The sequence below is a fragment of the Sciurus carolinensis genome, chromosome 8 (assembly GCF_902686445.1).
Source record: "Sciurus carolinensis chromosome 8, mSciCar1.2, whole genome shotgun sequence".
NCBI lineage: Eukaryota > Metazoa > Chordata > Mammalia > Rodentia > Sciuridae > Sciurus > Sciurus carolinensis.
This window is the reverse complement of record NC_062220.1, coordinates 81616509-81636043: the sequence shown is the minus strand read 5'-3', so window position 1 is coordinate 81636043 and position 19535 is coordinate 81616509. Positions and strand designations below refer to the sequence as shown.

The following is a 19535-nucleotide window of genomic DNA, read 5'->3' as shown; positions in this document are numbered from 1 at the left end:
CTACAAATGTTGTACAATATTACCTTTAGGTTATAGGTGTAAATGCATGTGAAATATAAACAAACTTTATGATTCAACTTGGGTTCCATTCCCAAGACATCTTATTATGTATGTGCCAATATTCCAAAATCCGAACAAAAATTTCAAAATCTTGAACAATTCTGAACCTAAGCATTCAGGATAAGGGATCCTCAATCTGTATCTAATTTCTCAGAATTAGCCTATTTTATTTCTCAGTATGACCCATTGCTTTCTGATATCTTTCTTTCTTTCTTCTTTTGCTTGTTTGTTCATGTCCTTATAAACATCCATTGCTGACACTAAAATGTAAGCTCAATTTGGAAAGGGACTGTGGTGCTCACTTTTGGGTCTCTGCACTGAGAATGATGATTGAGACCAGGGGTGCCACAGGTAGGTCAACTGTGCACTACATGAGGTGTCCAGTTAAGGAGGGATTGGAGAGCCTTGTCAGTTGAGCCCCACCCCAGGACAGTTATCTTTAATTTTCTGCCCATAAAACATGCTTCATCCTTTCTTTCTAATTTGCCCCAAGGTACTAAGGAAGCATGCCATTTCCTATTTGGCACTCAAGTGGGCACTCCACAAAACCTACTCAGTCCGGGAGAATCGGGTTGAGTCCTGTTTCTCCCACTTAGAAACTATGTGATTCTGAATGAGTAATTTATCTTCTTTCTTAATGTTCTTCTCTGACTGGGCTACAAAGAAAATGAAAATCTGAATGGATGTAATGGCATGGAAGAAAGTAGTGTGCTTGTGTAAGACATTAAGATTATGACAAAATGAACAGCAACTTGCTTGTTTCAGTTCTGTATGACAATGGAGAGAAACAGAGAGCTTTGGCACAGCCCCTTGAACAACAACTGGGGACTATCATGCTTCCATTCACAGAAACGTGTTGTGACCAGTCAACTCACACATGTTGCATGGCATCTTCAAATAAAACCAGGTGCATGGCGGCATTCAGCTCATTGTAGTTGTCTAATGTTTCCATGAGAATTGTCTTGAGCACTTCCCAGTCCTTCACTGGCATGTAACATGGGTCTTCCCCACCATGAGCAAAGTGGCAATAAACAAGGGGCTGTTGGCACAGCACGTGACTGTCGACACCCTACAGGACGAGGAAAAGAAAAATATGGTGTGTTAGCTATCCAGACTCCTCTGAGGCAGAGCAGCCGATCAGAGGAAAAGCCTGCAGATGCATCCATAGCTAAGTAAGTGGGAGAGTGGTCTCAAGTCCAGACTCAGAATGCTCCGGAATCCCAGTTGCAAAAGGACCTGAAACTCACTCATGTCCTTCTCTAACTTTGGCCCCAACACTAACTGGTGCCACCACAAGTAAGGACCCCTGAAATTCATATACTTACTTCAAAATATTTATAAGCAGTTTCCAGCAATTTTTTCTGAAACAAATCACAATCTTTTGTGTCTGTCAGTTTGTCTCCATAAACACGGGAAGATTCATGGAGCCACAGGTGCATTAAATCATTTGGACCTTTTAAACACTCAGGAGAAGCAAACAAAATCCCCTATAAGGTGACAATGGAAACATACCTTTAACTGGGGAGATTATGATATTATAAATATATTAATTTTTAATCGTCTTTTTAACTGTATGCTAAATTTAGAAATTTAAAAGATATACTGTTTACAGAGTGTGTGTGTATACACGTTCATGTCAAAGCACCTTCATCTTCTGATAAGCAACATTAAAAAATTTAATATCACTATACCCATTTTTAGTAATATAACTAGGACTGTATTTTATCAGTTCAGGAACTAAACATCACATCTGAGTACTTGCACTTATTAAGTCTCCCAGCAGATTTAGTTCACAAAACCAAAGAACGAACAACATGAAAATCACAGGAAGCTTTTTTTTTTAACTTAAAATCATTTGCTATCAGTCTTACCCCTTCACTTGACAAACAATGTTAAGACCAAGTAAACTGCTCAAGTTCACACTTTGTGAGCAGTTTTGGGATTAGCACCAAAACACTAAGACTCCTGTGCTTACTCTACCCTGTGCTTCAGTATCCTGGTTCATACAGGCCCACTTCTCATGGAGAGTGTGCTTGCTCCGCACTTGCAGAACACCATGGAGCTATGGAGAATCGAACTTCAAAAGGCTAAAAAAATTACTTGGAAGCATCAGGTGCCACTGATGGGCTGGTTATGAAGGGCGAGTAGGCAGGACCACATTCTACTTTACCCAGAGCCTCCTTTCCCTTTCTTATGATTCAGACTGTTCTGTGTTTTTGTTTTCTTTTTGCAGTGTCAGGAATCAAATCCAGGGTCTAACACATGCTAGGCAAGCACTCTACCACTGAGCTATATTCCCAACCTCCCCCCAAATCTGCTTTTAAACAATACTTTATTAAGCATAGTCTTCCTGGCAGTTGCTATAAAACAGACATGAAAAGAAATGGTCCGTGTTATTAATAACTATTGTCTGATGCTGTGTTAGGGTTTTGAGGCAGTTGAGGAGTGATTTTGAGAAGAGTTACAAGATGAAGAAATCCTGTAAAGTTTTTACTCTTCTCTCTCTCACAGAAGAACTTCACAACATAAATAACCTTCCAATCACATTTACTATACAGGGTAGATCATACTGGTTGGACTTGCCTTAATTCTGGATTTTCAATTCTCTCTTTAGAACTTCCTTTGTAAACTCAACATATCAACACTGTCCTTCTACCAGATACTCTAGTTTGGATCTTAAGGGCCCCCTGAAGGTATATGGAGTAAAGTCTTGGTCCTTAGTGTGGTGCTGCAGAGAGGTGGTAGAGAGGTGGGGTCTAGCAGGAGATTTTAGGTGATTGGTACTGTGACTCTGAAAGAGATAATGAGACCCTGGTCCCTTCTTCTCTCTTGCTTCCTGGTCATGAGGTGAGCAATCTCGGTCCATGATGTATCCCTGCCTTGATGTGCTGCCACATGACCAAACTGACGGTGCCAAATGATCATGAACTGAAGCCTCTAAAACTGTGAGTGAAAATACCTTTTCTTTTAATAAGTTGATTATTCCAGGTATTTGTTATAGTAACAGAAAGCTAACATGCTAGGCAAACTAATTTTCAATATCAAACCAAAATGCTCCATCGATTTAAAAATTATTTCTCCTAATACATGTTTAACAATCACATATGAATGTTTTATGACAAAATATGACCATTCACTCACTCAATTTAAGGAGTTTAAATCTCCACCTTTGCTTCTATTGCTAAGTGGGACATAGTTGAATGTCTTCCAAAATTTAGGAGATCATTAAGTTATGAGATCAGAGTGACGTTAAAGAGGTGCAAGGTGATTGTCCCTTTTGCCCTTCTAGGAGGACATAGTGTTCAAGGAACCATCTTGGAAGCACTGATCAGACGTTCATCAAGCACCAAACATGCTGGTACCTTGATCTTGGACTTCCAAGCCTCCAACACTGTGAGAATTAAATTTTTATTACTTATGAATTACCTAGTCTCAGGCATTTTGTTACAGCAGCACAAAGAGACTAAGACACTCTATAAACTGAGGGAATGACTGTTCTAATTGATAAAAAAGGGAATAAAAAGCCTGCTGTACTTATTTCAAAAGAAGCTTATGAGTATAAAAGAATGCATATAAAATTATATAGCATAGTTTTAAAGGTAAGTTCCATAAATGAGTATCATTAATATTCCTACAATTACTTCTCTAGTTGAGAAGGTTAATGTGGAGCAGTCAAGTTACCTGGAAGATGTTTGATAGGTCTCTCAGATTAAAAATGTAGTGGAATTTTATAGCCGTGGGTAAAAAGGTTTGTGTCATCATCTGATGGAATGCTATTGTTGCCAGGATCAAAGAAGGGCCACTCCTGAAAACTGATGGACCAAATGCCTGATGCTGGAAATGGGAATGGAAGATTTGTCCATAGATGGTGTTTAGTGCATCCAAAGATGGGAAGTTGAATGCAAATACTGTGAAATGTCTCTGAAAAGAAAGAACAAATGTGAGTACTACAAAATAGGGATTATAATGGCTCAGCTTTTTCACTTCTCCCTGTATCCAGGTCACTGTCATGTAACTTTTTGGTGTCTTCCACTGACACTGGGTTTGGCCAGATGACTTGCTCAGGTCCATAGGTTGAGATGGAAGTGACAATATGCCAGTCACCATCAGAGGCCTGCATATTTCTTCTTGATCTATTAAGCGTCTGACTTTTCATGAACTCTATAGACCTACCAAGGATGAAACAAACCAAAGCAGAGCCACAGGGTCCCAATTACTACAGCTACAGCTGAAATCACACTAGAAAAGCTGACAGTCCACTCTTAGACAATTACAAGCAAGCCCAGCCAAGATCAGCAGAGTCACTCAGCTCACCCCTAGTGGACTCCAGGTGAGTGAGTGACACCATTGTATGTTATTGCTGCATGTGCACTGGTGGAGCCATCACCTACCTGCGCCAGAAACCTTACACACAGATGTTTACAGCAGCTTTATGCTTACTCACCAAAACTTGTTATGATTTGTATATGAAGTATTCCCCAAAAGGTCCTGTGCAAATGCAGAAATGCTCTGATGTAAAATGATTAGATTGTGAGAGCTGTAAACTCATCCATGGATTAATCCATTTGATATATTCATAATCTGAATGGTAGGCAGGTGAGGCATGGCTGAAAAAAGTAGGTCACTGGGGGCATGCCTTTTGGGTTTATATTTTAATCATTGTTCCTTGCTTTCTGTCTGCTTCCTAAGGCCCAGAGCAATGGAGTTGATTGACCATGGGCTGAACCTCTGAAACTGTGAGCCAAAATAAACTTTACCCTCCAAGTTGTTCTTGGTGGGTATTTTAGTCACAGTAACGAAAATCTGACAGAGCAACCAAGTTGCCCTTCAGTGGGTAAATGAATAAACTGTGTTCATTCATACAATGTATACTAAACAGCGATAAAAAGAAATGATCTTTCACACCACAAAAAGACTTGGAGAAACCTAAAGAGCATACCTGCTAAGCTAATCCAAAAAGTCATACTATATGACTCTAATTATATGATATTCTGTAAAAGGCAAAATTATGGAGACAGTAAGAAGGTAATTTTTTAGGAATATCCAGAATACATAGGGAACTCCTAAAACAATAACAACAAAACACTTGAATCAAAAGTCAGCAAAATATTTTAATAGAAATTTCCCACAAAAGATATACAAGTAGCCAATAAGCACATGTTCAACATCACTAACCATTAAGGAAATACAAATCAAATCTCTAATAAGATGCCATTTCACCCATATTAGCATGGCTACTATGAGGAAAAAGGAAAAGAGAAAGTAAGAAGAATCGGCAAGGATGTGAAGAAGTTGGAACCCTGAGTACTACTGCTGGGAAAGAAAAATGATTTAGCCATTGTGGAAAACTGAATAGTAATTCCTTGAAGAGTAAAAAACAGAATTACCATAGGACCTAGGAATTCTACTTTTGAGTATGTGGTCAAATGAATGGAAAGCAGGATATCCAAAGAAGTTGGGGGCAGTGAAACTATTCTACATGATAGCATAACAGTAGATACCTTCCTCAAGTGTTTGTGAGAACCCACAGAACGTACCACACGAAGAACGGGCCTAATGTAAACTCTAAGTTTCAGATAATAACAATGTATCAATATTGCCTTATCAGTTGTAACTAGTGCAGTGGGTTGATACTAGGGTAAAATAGAGAGGGGAGGGAGTTCATGGGCACATGGTACTTTCAGCTCATTTTGCTATAAACCTGAAACTGCTCTAAAAAAAGGGAATCTACTAATTAAGAAAAAGTTTATATGCTTAACCAAATGTCCAGTAGAAAGCTTACTTTGTATTCAAAAGCACCAAGAATCAAGGATTTGAACCTACAATTCATATTTGGGAGAGCTGTACCGTACACCTTACCTGCAACCTCGGATTGACGGTGAAACTGCCCACGGTGGGATTCATGCAGGCGACATACTGACAGTGGTGAACTTCTTTAAGCATCACCTTCTGTCTATCATACCTGAAAGACAGAAAATAGAACTTCAAATCCAAACGCTGGAGATAACAATGAAATGCACTAGTTCATATAAAATTTCATCACAAAATGTACTTTTACAGTTGCTCTATGAGGTTGATCTGATCTGGGAGACAACTGAACTGTAGCCCAGAAAACTGAAGGTGGTCTGACTCTTGGATGCCACAATTGCGACCTGAATGTTACCAAATATTTACAGAAAAAGATCAAGCTTCTTTCCCCTACTCCTTTCTCCCTCTCCCCACCTCGCCCCTTCTCTCCCTTTCCCTGCCTTCCACTCTCAGTGCTAGGGATTGAACCCAGGACCAAATGCATGTTAGGCAAGCACTCTACCACTGAGCTACACCCTCTGACCAAGCTTCTTTTTAATAATTGAGTGTGAGTTAATTCTTAAAGAGAACATAATCTCTAGACAGTTCCTATGTTTCTAGGCTACTTTTCAATCCAATCTTTGAAAGATACAAAGGGAAACTATTCCATCTAATATAATGGATAGGGATACAGTCTAAATGGATAGGGATACAGCCTAAATCCAAAAGATCTTACAGAAAATGCTCCCTGAAAGAGAAAAAACTCGGAGATAATTTCATCTTAAAGTGTTCATCCAATTAGATTTGAGAATACAGAGAATTGCTTACCAGTGTCCATAATCAATATGCTGTCGAATCAGAGCATGAGGCTGAACAGTGCCATATAAATCCACTTCAGGCATGTTCATATCATCAAGGAAATAAACCAATTTTTTATTTCCTCCTGGACCGTAGTTACGACCAGCTTTTTTCTCTAGAGGTTTCTCAAGTATTCCTGAAATAGATAATTCTGTCTCTCAATTGCTGGCTGAATATAAACTTTTTGCCCTTAGTATCTTTTTCTTATTCTTCCCTTTTTTTTGTTGATTTATTCATCTCATGGTTTCACCTGTCCACAGGTATCACCATAGGTATCACCTGTCTACTCTTGAATTCCGGGATCATCACAGGTATCACCCATTCACTCTTTAATACTAGGGATGTGTCTCCAGCTACCTCATCCTATGTCACTCTCTCCTGCTGATGTCTTTTCTGTTGCCAAAAGTCACTCCAAGTCTCCTTTTTTGGAGGCTTCAACACACTCTCATTGTCTATCACTTCTGGGATCACCTCTCTGTTGATCTGAGACTTCCCTCCCTGGCTCCTGCTGCTGGTCCAGCTATAGCCTGGTCTCTCAAGTCTACCCCATTTTTCCTGTAGGACACCACAGGAGAGGGTCAAGAAAATCTCCCACATCTCTCTTCTTACACCACTGAAATGCAAAGCACAGAGGACAGTAGACATCACCCCTGTGTTTATATTTTTTCATGTGCCTATGATGCAGAGTTGATACGTCAGTCGTGGGTGTGGAAAATCTTGAACAGTGTGTCTCAGACACAGTATCTAATTCCATGTTGACTCTTCCAGCCGACTATAAATACTTTGGGGTCAAGGAATTGTTATATTCATATGATGACCACTACAAATATGTAATAAGTTAAATGGGTAAATGAATAAAGAAGCATACAATGAACACCTTTTCCAAGCAACAGACCCATGTTCCCAAATGCTGACTGGACATCAGTTCCCGTGAGCTACTGGCACTTCGATGTTCAAATAATTCTAACTCTCTTTTCAAACTTCATTCAGAGCCACTTCTCTCTTTTGCCTTCTGAGCCTCTGATGAGGTTATCATTCTCTCAGTTGGGCCGTTGCAGGCCAAGACTTTCTTTCGGTCTCCTGTCTAAGCAATAGCCCATCAATGGTACCTCCTGCTCTTGCCTCGTGTTCCCAACTTGTTACCTTCCTACAACTCTGGCTCAAGACCACAATACGTTCAGCTGGATACTCTCAGGAGGACTGGTCTCCCACTTCATGATCCTCTTCCCTACATGGTTCCCGGCTGACCTGGCTGACACTTCTTTGCTTCCCCTGGATGGTTCACCACTTCCTAGCAAGTGAAACTCCATCTGCTCAGCTTCTACCCCAGCATTCTCTACAGTTATGGTGATCTGCTAGCCCAGGTTGTCCAGGACTAGACTGTTCCAGTTTTAACATTAAAAGTCCCATGTTCCAGAGCACCCACCGGTCACCGTGTGCACTGTAACCCCCACTCGGCACTGCAGTCTTTCCTCAACTTCTGCTCACTCATTATGTTTCAGTCATCTTCCAAATTCATGGAACTTGTCCCACAATGTTCTTTTCCAGGTCTTTGCTTAAATTGCTCCTTCCAGATCTCTTCTTTGCCTATGTATGACCTCAAACATTTGAGATCCTAACTCTCTGTTTTCTTTTTCTTCCTATTTATTTTTTTAGAATTAGTTTTTATTTTTACAGACTGCATTTTGATTCACTGTACACAAATGGGGTACATTTTTTCCTTTCTATGGTTGTATATGATGTGGATTCATATCATTCGTGTAATCATACATGGACTTAGGGTAATGATATCTCTTTCAAAGTAAGGACACTGACGACTAGAGGTAATTCTATTCCTTGTACTATCAGGCAATCTCTAAACCTTGTTCACAACTGCACCCCTGTGTATGTAGCGGGAGAAGCACTTACTCTGCAGGGCTGCAGATGTTGTGTAGTAGTTGAACGGCACGCGGGATACTATGAATTCCTCAGAGAGACTTGCCAGTGTCCCACTCATAAAGACGGTTTTTCCCACTCCAGCATTTCCAACCAGCATGAGTGGCTTTCCTTTCTCAAGCAACAATTCAATGAAATACTTAAGACGAGTCGTCTCTGATGTGTGAACCAGAACTTTCTGTGGGGGAGTGGGAGACACCAGAATGAGAGAGAAAGGTCAGGAAGAGACACAGGCATTTCAAAATTTTATATCTGATCCAGCACAGTCACTTTAGAATTGAGATGCAAAGAATTGTTAGTCTGAGTTAACAGCCTGAGGGAGAGATTCCACTCAATTTTGGTTTTGAATTGTCAGCTGTCAGACATCTCAGCTGGAGGAAAGCAACTGGTTATGCTGTCAAGATGCCACAGCAAAAGCAACTGATGTATATTTTCTGAACCAAGTTCTAGTCCCTAAAGCTCTCTTTCACCTTCCCGCGAAACTCGTCTGAGGGAATACAATGAACACTCCAGAAGCTAGCCACCACTCTTTAGAAGCTGGCAAAGATGACAACCCACAGCAACACCTTGGCCCAGTTAAATAGCACAATCCATCCAAAGAGGGTCAGTGTGGGGAGAGAGTGGTGGAGGGAGGACAAGTGTCTTTCAAGTGGAAGAGTCACAAATCCAAAGCACATCTGAAACTTATTATGAATGCATTACTTAGTTAAAAGTTAAAGCTTGATTTTTTCCATTTTGGAAACTGGCTATTTATTTACTCATATACCATGTTGTTTCACAGTAAATTCAAAGTGGCTTACAGGAGTACAACAAAAGGAAAACCACCAATAAAAACTAGTGAACACAGATTAACATCCAAGATCAGAACAAAGAGATAGTAGATATAGACTGCAGGCAATGGAATTCCATGTAGTGACTAAAGGCTGATGGGCTACATTTCTTAGAGACTGTTATGGTTTGGATGTGCGGTACTGCCAAAAACTCATATGTGAGACAATGTAAGAAAGTTCAGAGGAGAAATGATTGGGTTCTGAAGTCTTAGCCCAATCAGTGAATTAATCACCTGATGGGATTAATTGAGTGGTAACTGAAGGTAGGGAGGGTTTGGCTGGAGGGGATGGGCATTGGCTTTGAGGTATATATTCATATTTGGTAAGTGGAGTTCTCTCTCTCTGCTGCTCGATAATAATCACATGAGCTGCTTCCCTCTGCCACACTTTTCTGCCAATGTTCAGCCTCGCCTTGAGATCTGAGGAATGGAGCCTGCTGTCTAGGGATTGAGACCTCTGAAATCATGAGCCCCAAATAAATTTCCTTTCTCTAAAATTGTTCTTGTCAGGTCTTTCAGTCACAACAGTGAAAAAGCTAACTAAAACAGAGACCAAAATTAAAACAGGAAAAAACTACTAGCAGGATTCATGTTGTTCATAAGAAATAGGTGTAAGTATAAGGCAAACAATTCTTCACTTGGTTCGGATACCCTGAATACTAAACGGATCATTCCAGAATTCAATCTGGATTCAATTCATGATATGAACATTTACTCTAGAACTTCTTTTTATCTCGGTGGTACATATGGCCTACTGGAAGCCAGTCAGTTCTGTGCCACATTAAATAGTCCTTTTTTCCTTTTCTTTAGAGGCACAGTTTATATTTTTTCTCTTAGTTGTCATCATTTACTTTTTATGTTGGCTATCAGCTCTTTTCTTCACACATTAGTTCCAATAACTAACACTTAGTAGAGTTGAGTAAATGCTAAATAGTTTACATGCATCCTGTTACATAATATAGGTCCTATGGGAAGACTTTTGTTATTATTTCCACTTCAGAGATGATGAAGCTAAAGCTTAGAGAGCATAAGTAACTGGTGAAGAGCACAGCTGGCTAGGAAGTGGTATGTGGATTCCAACCTGAGTCAATCAGGCCTGAGCTCCATCTCACCCTCCACACAGAAGTGTGCTTCAGAGTATGAACTCTAGAGCTGACTGCCTAGGTTCAAATCTGCTCTGCTGTTACAGTATGACCAACTCTTCTTGGTTTGCCCAGAATTTCCTACTTTAAAATTTCAAATCTAGCCTGGTGTGGTGGCACACACCTGTAATCCCAGTGACTTGAGAGGATAAGGCAGAAGGATTGCAAGTTCAAAGTCAGCCTCAGCAACTTAGTGAGGCCCTAGGTAACTTAGCAAGACCCAATCTCAAAAAATAAAAAAGGGGCTGGGGATGTGGCTCAGTGGTTAAGTGTCCCTTCAGTCCCAGGCAAACTAGGTCCATTGGTTATTCTACACCTACTACCAGTATAACTATGGACTCATTTCTTAATCTCTTCCTGTTTTCCATATGTAAAAAAAGGGCTAGTAAGAGTCCATATCTTAGAAGGTTGCTGTAAGGTTAGGTAATCTATGGACAGCACTTAGGAGAGGCCTGGTGGGGATTTATTATTACTGATTCCCATGGTTTTCTTCTAATACATTAAGAAGTTATTAACCCAATAGACACATTTGGCACAACTGTGTCCAGAGTAAGACTGCTAGGTCCTCACAGTTTTCTGTTGAATAAATGATACTGATAAAGTGCACCAACCTCATGATACCAGTTTTAACATCTTCAGTATTTTTGATTGATTACAAGATTGTTCAACCAGCTAGATAACATTGCTGGGTAACTAAAATTTAGGTATTTTGAAGAAGATTTCAAAGTATGTAAAGTAGACACAGGGGACATAATTTGTTGCCTCCAACACTCAGTCCTCCACTTCTTCCCTCCTAGCAGGGCCCCCACTTTATCCAAGTCATCTCTTGCTAACTTTCATCAGTGGTCCCCAAAGGTCCGTGTGGTGTAGGCCTGGTCTCCAGTATGACAGTACTGGAAAGTGGTGGAATCTCAGAGATAGGGCCTAGTCAGAGGTCGTTAGGTCATTGGGGGCAAGCTATGGAAGGCAATTTGGGGACCTTAGTCTCTTGGCTTAAAGGGGATAGAGACAGGATGAAATTGGCATAGGTCAAGGGATTTCTTGGATTCTACAGGAAAAAGCCATCTGTCTGCAATCATGTGTTCTTTTTTCAGGAAAGGGGAAAATGATCCTAAAATTAATTAAGAGATTAAAAGAGTAGCCACTGGCACCCTGGGCCCAGACCTGGGGGATGAGGCTATCTCCTCCTCAGTTTCAGAGGGTGGGCCCTTCTCTGGCTTCAGTAGACCAGGATGCTACACATCAAAGCCTCAGGGAAGGACTACTATGTAGGGCCATGGGGTGGGGCTGCAACCTTGGACTGAGAGGACAATACTTCCCCCGACAATGGGACTAGAAAGTGGGGCCAACTTCTCAGTGGAGGATGAGGTATTAAACCAAAGAGGATTATTCTTAGTCATAACAATCTAACTGAAATTGCTCCGTTAGATTTTAAACATTTTAGGGACCTAAGACTCCTTTCTACTTTCTGATTTTTTTCCTTTGGAACAAAAATATCTATCTTATGTCTGCCCCACAGCTGCATTTTGCAAGCAGATAACTTCTCTAATTTCACAGGCTTAAAGGCAGGGGAGAATTTGCTTCAGCATGAGCTGTACCTCCAATCTTACCCACACTTGAATTAGATGATATTGGATAAGGTTTGGGACTTACAGTTAAGGCTAGAAGAGGGAAAGCCTTTGGGGCAATTAGGATGGGTGAAAAATTATGCACATTAGAAGGACATGAATTTTGAAGGCCCAGAGGGCAGAGCTATGTTTTCCCTAAAATTTACATGTTGAAGTCTTCTCTCTCAGTACCTCAGAATGTGACTGTATTAGGAGACAGGGCCTTTGGAAGAGACAACTAACTTTAAATGAGGCCACAAGGTGGGTCCTAATGCAGTGTGACTGAAGTGTTAATGTGAAGAGGAAATGTGGGCACAGGGGTGAAATAGTGTGCAAAGAGTTTCACCCAGATGAAGGATCACGTGTGGACATGGTAGGAGGTGGTCATCTGCTAGCTCAGTAGAGGAAAAACAAAACCTCCAACGATCTCATCTTAGACTTCCAGCCTCCAGATGGTGAGAAAATAAATTTCCATCATCTAGGCCACACGACATGTAATGTGGTGTTATGGTGATACTAGTGAACTAACACGAGGAGAGGCGCTCCTAACACAACGATTGGTGTTGTAAACTGGCAGATCTGAACACACACACACACACACAAACACACACAAAACACACAGAGGGGAAAGGCCCACTGAAGATGCCACAGCCAGGGAACACCAAGACTGCTGGCAAACATCAGTAGCCAGAAGAGGAGCCTCACGGATCTCAGAAGGAACCATCCCACTAACACTGTGAACCTGGGTCTCCAGCCTCCAGAGCTGAGCCAAGAGTTCCTGGGATCTGATCACTCAGTTTGTGATACTAGTCCCAGCTCCAAAAAAATAAATGTTTTGAACTTTCTGTTATGTGACCCTCAGTGCTTTCTAACATGTTCTGTACCCTATTCATACAGTGTTGCTTGAAATGGTAAACTCCAAGATGAATCAGAACAGCATGATTTTGAGAAAGAAATTAAATAAGATGGGAAAAAGATGAAAGCAGAATAAAAGACGGTCAAAAAATAACTCAATCTAAGAGATCGAAGAAAACGAGATTCATTTGGATTTGGCAGCTGCCTTGGAAATTTGAAACACCCACATTAAGATTAAATATATTCATTTTATGACTTGAGGGGAGGAGTAAAAGATGGAAGCTATATGTGAAAAGTGCTATCTAAGAAATTTACGCAAGGTCAGAAACAAGAGTCATTGAATTAATAGAATGAGCCCTCCAATCTTCACAAAACTCGTGAGGAAAATTAAAAAAAAAAAAAAAAAAGGTGTTAACAGAATTAAGTTGAAATAAATGGGAAAAAAAGGAGGTTACAGAAATAAAAGCCATCTCACTAAGCATTCCTGTATTTGAGCTTCTTCTCTGAGAAGAATGTTAGATGCTGAGCATATCAACACAATAATTTATCCATCTGGCAAGAAAGAAAGACTGTTTTACAGAAGGCCTCAAATCAGAGCACTGTTGCTAGAAAACTGCTGTACCACACACCCACCTGCAGAGGTACATCTGGATCCATGGTAAACGGGGGGATTTTGTCAGCCCAAGGCAAAAATTTCTTAGTTTTGTGGTCCAGATAATAATCAAAGATTGTTCCCTGGGATGGAAACTTCACTGCTTTCATCTCTTTGTGCCACCACCAGCTGAAGTTGGCTTGGTAATCAGAAAGCTAAGCAGAACAAGAGAAATCTTTATTGCAGCTTTAAAGGTAATTTTGAAAACATCAAAGCCTGCTCAACACGGGGTTTGCAGTATACAGAGGAATAGTCACCAAGGAAACTTCTGGAATGGGATTGAGGAACTTACCAAGTCTAATAAATAACTAGACATTAGTCATGATGAGTGCTAGTGCCATCGAGGTCCAAAGCTGTAACTGCCACATGTCCATGAGGTACAAATGCAGTGGAAGAGTTATTAACTAAGAAAGCAAGCTAGTTAGGTGAACCTCAGTTATTCACTGAGTTATTGTGCAATTACTATGCCAGGTACCATAGGAGAGTGGTTATAAAATGCTGGTATTGATTTATACCAGTGTTCATACCAATTTATAGAAAAATGAGAAAAGTAAGTAAAAAGGAGTACTTTTAAAAAATTGGTAAGATTGATTTAAATACCGTCTTTTATTCTGAGTTTATAGACTCCTTGGTCCTTTTGTTGTTAAAATATCTTTTGTTTTACAAAATGATGGTACCACTAAATAGGAATTTTTATAATATGCCTTTACTTAAAAAGTAAATGGCTAGCAATCCTGCATCATTCCAACAAAACTATATTGAAACTTTGCTGATCTTTGAAATTCTACACCTGGGAACCTCTGTAGGAGGAGGGAGAAATGGAGGAAGGTGTGGCTTGCTTAAAGCAGGGCGCAGTTGAAAGGTCTGGCTGAACCCTGAGACCAGCTTCTGTCGGCTCCTGTCCTTTACGCAGCAAGCAGACTCTCTTGACTAGAACACACTTGTTTTTATATAATGATAGATACAACAGGCTTTTGTTGCTAGATTAGGGATTAGACAATAGAGGAAAGGAAATGGAAACTGTGTACCAATAACAGTCAAAACCCTTGTATATCCATAGGGCAACCTGGCCCAGTGACCCCCTACATCCATAGGATAGACTTAGTGAATTTTGGTAAAATCCAAAAGCATTGTCTAAGTCCACTGCTTTAGCAATCTTATCTAAAGACTCAACTCCCATTATGTCCCAGAAAAATTCTTCGATCTGCTTATGCTTTGATGTCCCTATGTCCTTGAACTATGACCCACTTTTAGAGTCTTTGCATGGAGGGCCTCTCCTACCACCTTATAAGCCTGCCCAGCTCATTCTCCAGCTCATTCACAAGTTAATGAGTTTAGACTCACACTATTTTCTGGGGGGAGCATGGGATATTTTATCACCCTAAAAAATTGGTCTTACATCAAAGCAAACCAATTTGATCTTAATTCATGGACTATCACTTACCTGGTGTCCGCTGGAGGAAGAAATTTGCTTTACCTAACAATTTAATCAGCAAAATTATTTTGGTGAAAAATCTTTATCAATTCATTCATTCAACTAAAACACTTTATTTTTCTGTAGTTGGGAAGAAAACAAATAAGATCTCCATGCTCACAGAGTTTACTGGGAAGACATGGGGGGGTGCATGATGTAAGCAGAGGCCAAGCCAATGAATGTAGGAGAGTACCCTACATTAACTGGGTGTTCAGGGAAGCCATCCTTGAGAAGAGGCTGAGTAGGGAGAAGCCTATTCTATGAAGAGTCCAGAATGTGCAAAGATCCTGGGGTTTGAAAGATCCTGGTGTGTTCAAGAAACAAGCCAGTGTCTCTGAAGTAGATGGAAAGACAGGACATGGCAGAGGATGAGGTAGGGAAGGACAGGCAGGGTCAGAACCAGAGGATTTGGAAATGATATTAAAATGTTTAATTTAACCTTCAAAGCAAAAGGAATCCATTAAAGTGTTCTGAACTCTGGAATGTGTCATATGATTCAGTTTACATTTCAACAGATCACTCTGACTGCTGAGTGGATAATGGATTATGAGGGCAAATGTAGAAGCAGGAAGTCCAGGGGGAGGCGACTTCAGAAGTCAAGTGAGAAATGTTGGCAGCTTGCTGGAGTGCAGGGAGTCAGCTGAGACCCATTTTGGAGTTCTCTTTAATGACCTGGGTGAGGAACACCCAGAATTCTGTTGCTGCACTGTGAATCTGCAAGGGCACTGGCTAGCATGGTGCCCTTAAGCAGGATAATTTACTTCTCTAAGTTTTTATTCCTTATTTGTTAAGGAAGAATAATTGTACCCATCCATGTAGGTTTTTATTTTTATTTTTTTAATTCAATGATAGGGCCTATGAAAAACCCTAAGCAACATTCTAAGACATGTAGCAGGCACCTGATTTGTTGAACTAATGAATAGCTATCCTAAAATCGCTTCTTGTGTCTGCTTCATTCACATTCCCAGCCCCATGGCCTCTCTTAGGAATGTTTTGTCATTAAAGCTCTTCTGCAAATTTAAAGATGTTGATGATAATATTGGCTATTAATTGTGGAAAGAACTTACGGGAGAGGAAGGTGACCACTAATGCCCAGCTTATGGCTTAAGCCACTGAGTAGAACACTGTCATAAGTGGAAAACGGGAGAGACTAAGAGAATTCAGTGGGAGGAAGGAAAAAGGTACATCAGGAGAGGAAAAATCTCAGCTGTTCTCATCCTACCAGATTTTACAGACCTAGAAAAGGGGAAAACCTTGTGAAAGTTGTCAAAAGAAAACCATGGTGGTGGGTGCAGATTCTTTATTTGACATCTCTGCAGGAGTACCCCACACGTAGTGTAAAGCAGGTCTTAGAGAAAAAACCCACAAAGTCACCCAATCCTTGACCCTCTTAAACCAGCACTGGCCACTAAAACCTAGGAAGCACTTGGAGATTACAGAAGGAAATTTGGCTTCTGTCAAGGGCTGTCATAAGATCCTCAAGGCCAAATGAATGCCAAGTTTATTTATAAGAGATGGTAACTAAGTGATGAAAAGCAGAACTGGCCCACAGGTTACATCAGCTCTTTATTTTAGCACCTACAACAAGTAAACCAACAGAAATGTGGGTCACTCTTGGCTATGATGCCATCTGATGTAATTCCCCTGTTCACACCTGGAAAAAGTTAGGATGCTTTAAAATCGTGTGCCATCTGTTTTTCATGTAAAGATTCAGGATTATGCATGGAAGTACTATGACCATGAGAGGTTCTGAGGTACCAGGGACAATGTGGCCATTGGAGAAAGTAAACTTGGATGGGGATCCTGCTGCTGCCATTTCCCAACAGTGGGACACGGAGCAAAGTACTTCATCCCACTGAGCTGAACTTTATCTGCAGAATGAAGATACTTGGAAGACTTATCATAAAGATGACATGAGAAAAATCCACACGGAGGTGGAGATGAGACCCGCCTGTTTCTTTCACTTTTGTAAGTCCAAGCTGTTTGTCTGTATGGGGTGTACATGTTTGTGCAAATTTTTACCTCAAGTGTTTCCCATAGGAAATCAGAAGCAACAAAAGGGCTATAAAAAAAAAAAAAGAAAAAGAAAAAAGGTATACAGGTATGAATGATAGATTCACTTGAAGCTGAAGGAAAGACCAGTGAAAAGAAATTGGTATAGGATTGGTGATGGTACACAGATGACTATCTTGGGAACAGTGTGTGACTGATCTGAGCAACTGGGAACACTGAGACCTATCTGAAGGTTACTCTATGCCACAGACTGAGTCATGCCACCACCATTGCTGCTCCATGCTGCCAGTTCAGATGCAGAAGCCCTAACTGCCCACATGGTGGTATCTGGAGATGGAACCTTTGGGAGATAATTAAGTTTAGATGAGGTCATGATGGGATGAGTGCCTGTGTAAGAAGAGATGGCAGAAATTGCTGCCTTCTCTCTCTGCCACATGAGGACAGAGAAGAGGCCAGAAAGACAGTCCTCACCAGAACCCCATCACGCTGGTACCTTGATCTTGGAATTCCAGTCTTCAGTATGGTAAGAAGTCAATTTCTGTGGTTTTAGCCACTCTGTCTAAGATATTTGTTATGGCAGCCTGAGTTAAGCTACTGTGAGAACTCAGGGCAATCTAAGGATGACTGACTCCTGCTTTAGGGCTGTACATAAGAGAGTGAGGAGACAGACCCAGCAGCTACTTTGTAAGTGATACTGAAAGAGTTTGAGACCATGGGATGTGGAAAAAAGGAAGAGTGATTTTCCTATACTTTTAATTAGAGCAACTCAAAGGAATATATCACTCAGGAGAATAAAGTTGAAGAGAAGGAGCAAATTTGGGTGGGGCGAGAGGAAGAGGTGTGTGTCAGGCACAGAGTGTGCTGGTCTGTGGATCAGCATGCAGCAGGTAATACTCTGGAGGCAGGTGGACACAGAGCCTCGAGCTCAGAGGGGTGAGCTAGGCTGAAGGCCATGAACTTCACTGTCAGCTGAGGTGACAACCGTCTGCCTGCATGGGACTGCCTCCAGAATGCACAGGTTCCAGTGAGAACAAGGCAAGCAGAGAAGAGTTAAGACAGCATAACAAAACAACAGGAGTCATGTATCAACCCCCACACCCTGCAAGTAAAACTGGGGCTGTCAACCATTTCTCAATATACCTGATCTTGAAGCAGGGTGCCTCCAAAAGCCCAGACGCACGCAAAGACAAAATAGATTTCATAAACTTCTTTTGGGCTATCCAAAGGTACATTTTCAGGAGTTAACAAACACTCCAGAAAAGCACAAATGGTCTAAAGAAAAAGAAACAGCCAATGAGTTTTTAAATAGTAAAACAGGTTCAAAGGACTTTTTTTTTTTTTTTTTTGTGGAGCTGGGAATTTGAACCCAGGGTCTTGTGCTTGCGAGGCAAACACTCTACCAACTGAGCTATATCCCCAGCCCAAAGGACTTCTTATTACAACTTTTTATTATCCTTAGGATATCATATAATTTTTCAGAACTCTGACTTGCTACATTGGGAGAAAAAAAAAAAAAGATTGTCTTAGGCATCTAAGTCAATCCCCTAAGTTTTTAAATGACTTTTAGTCAATTTAATAGTCCAAGAAAAACGAATTATTCAAAACAAAATTTTAGTGATTAAATTAATAATCACTGGACAAACCAGGAAGATATATGAGCTAAAAGAAAAACAATAATGAATATTTGTTTATATTCACTATAAATAGGGACTCTTATTAACATGGTATTCTGTAATTTGCTTTCTCACTTAAAAACCAAATCAAAGACATCTTTCCTCATTGGTAAGTGTTGCTTTGTAATATAATTGGGGTTGAATCTTTCAGATTCCACTGGACAGACAGGCATTGCTAAACCTGTCCTCTTGTGGATACTAGGCAACCCACTTTCCTTAGGGCTTTGGCAGTCATTTTTTTCCACCTGGTGTCATAAATTTAGAAAGCTGGACTAGCAGCCTTGCCAGTGGCATTTTTTGGACAGCAGACTACATTTAACCTTGGAAGAAATGCTGTTCAGGAACTTGTTCTTCATACCCTGCAGGTGAAACAGAACACATTCTGTTGGTCCTGTTTAAAGATACCACATGTGCAAGGCAATCTTGTCAACCTTGCAGCAAAAAGCTTTATCATATGAAATAGTAACCAGAGATGAACAAATTTAGGGCTAGTTTACTAAAACACAAAATGGTTGTTTTTAATTAGCATTGTCACAGACCCTAAAAATGAAAGAAACTCTCGCCTTGGTTTTTGGAGGCAATAATAGAATTTGGTCACTATCACACATCTGCACAGTAATGGAAGCTTAGCATTGTTTTTTGTTTTGTTT

The 19535-nt window shown here is 40.5% G+C and overlaps 1 protein-coding gene across 1 annotated transcript in view; it reads right to left on the bottom strand.

Annotated features, from left to right (window-relative positions):
* The window catches only part of Dnah11 (dynein axonemal heavy chain 11), a 332397-nt gene that overhangs the window by 148367 nt on the left and 164495 nt on the right, over positions 1-19535 (bottom strand). Inside the window, 8 exon segments of the mRNA XM_047562330.1 lie at positions 936-1129; positions 1386-1547; positions 3742-3981; positions 5920-6022; positions 6676-6841; positions 8614-8818; positions 13707-13880; positions 18353-18484. Of these exon segments, the coding sequence (XP_047418286.1) occupies positions 936-1129; positions 1386-1547; positions 3742-3981; positions 5920-6022; positions 6676-6841; positions 8614-8818; positions 13707-13880; positions 18353-18484 (1376 nt within the window).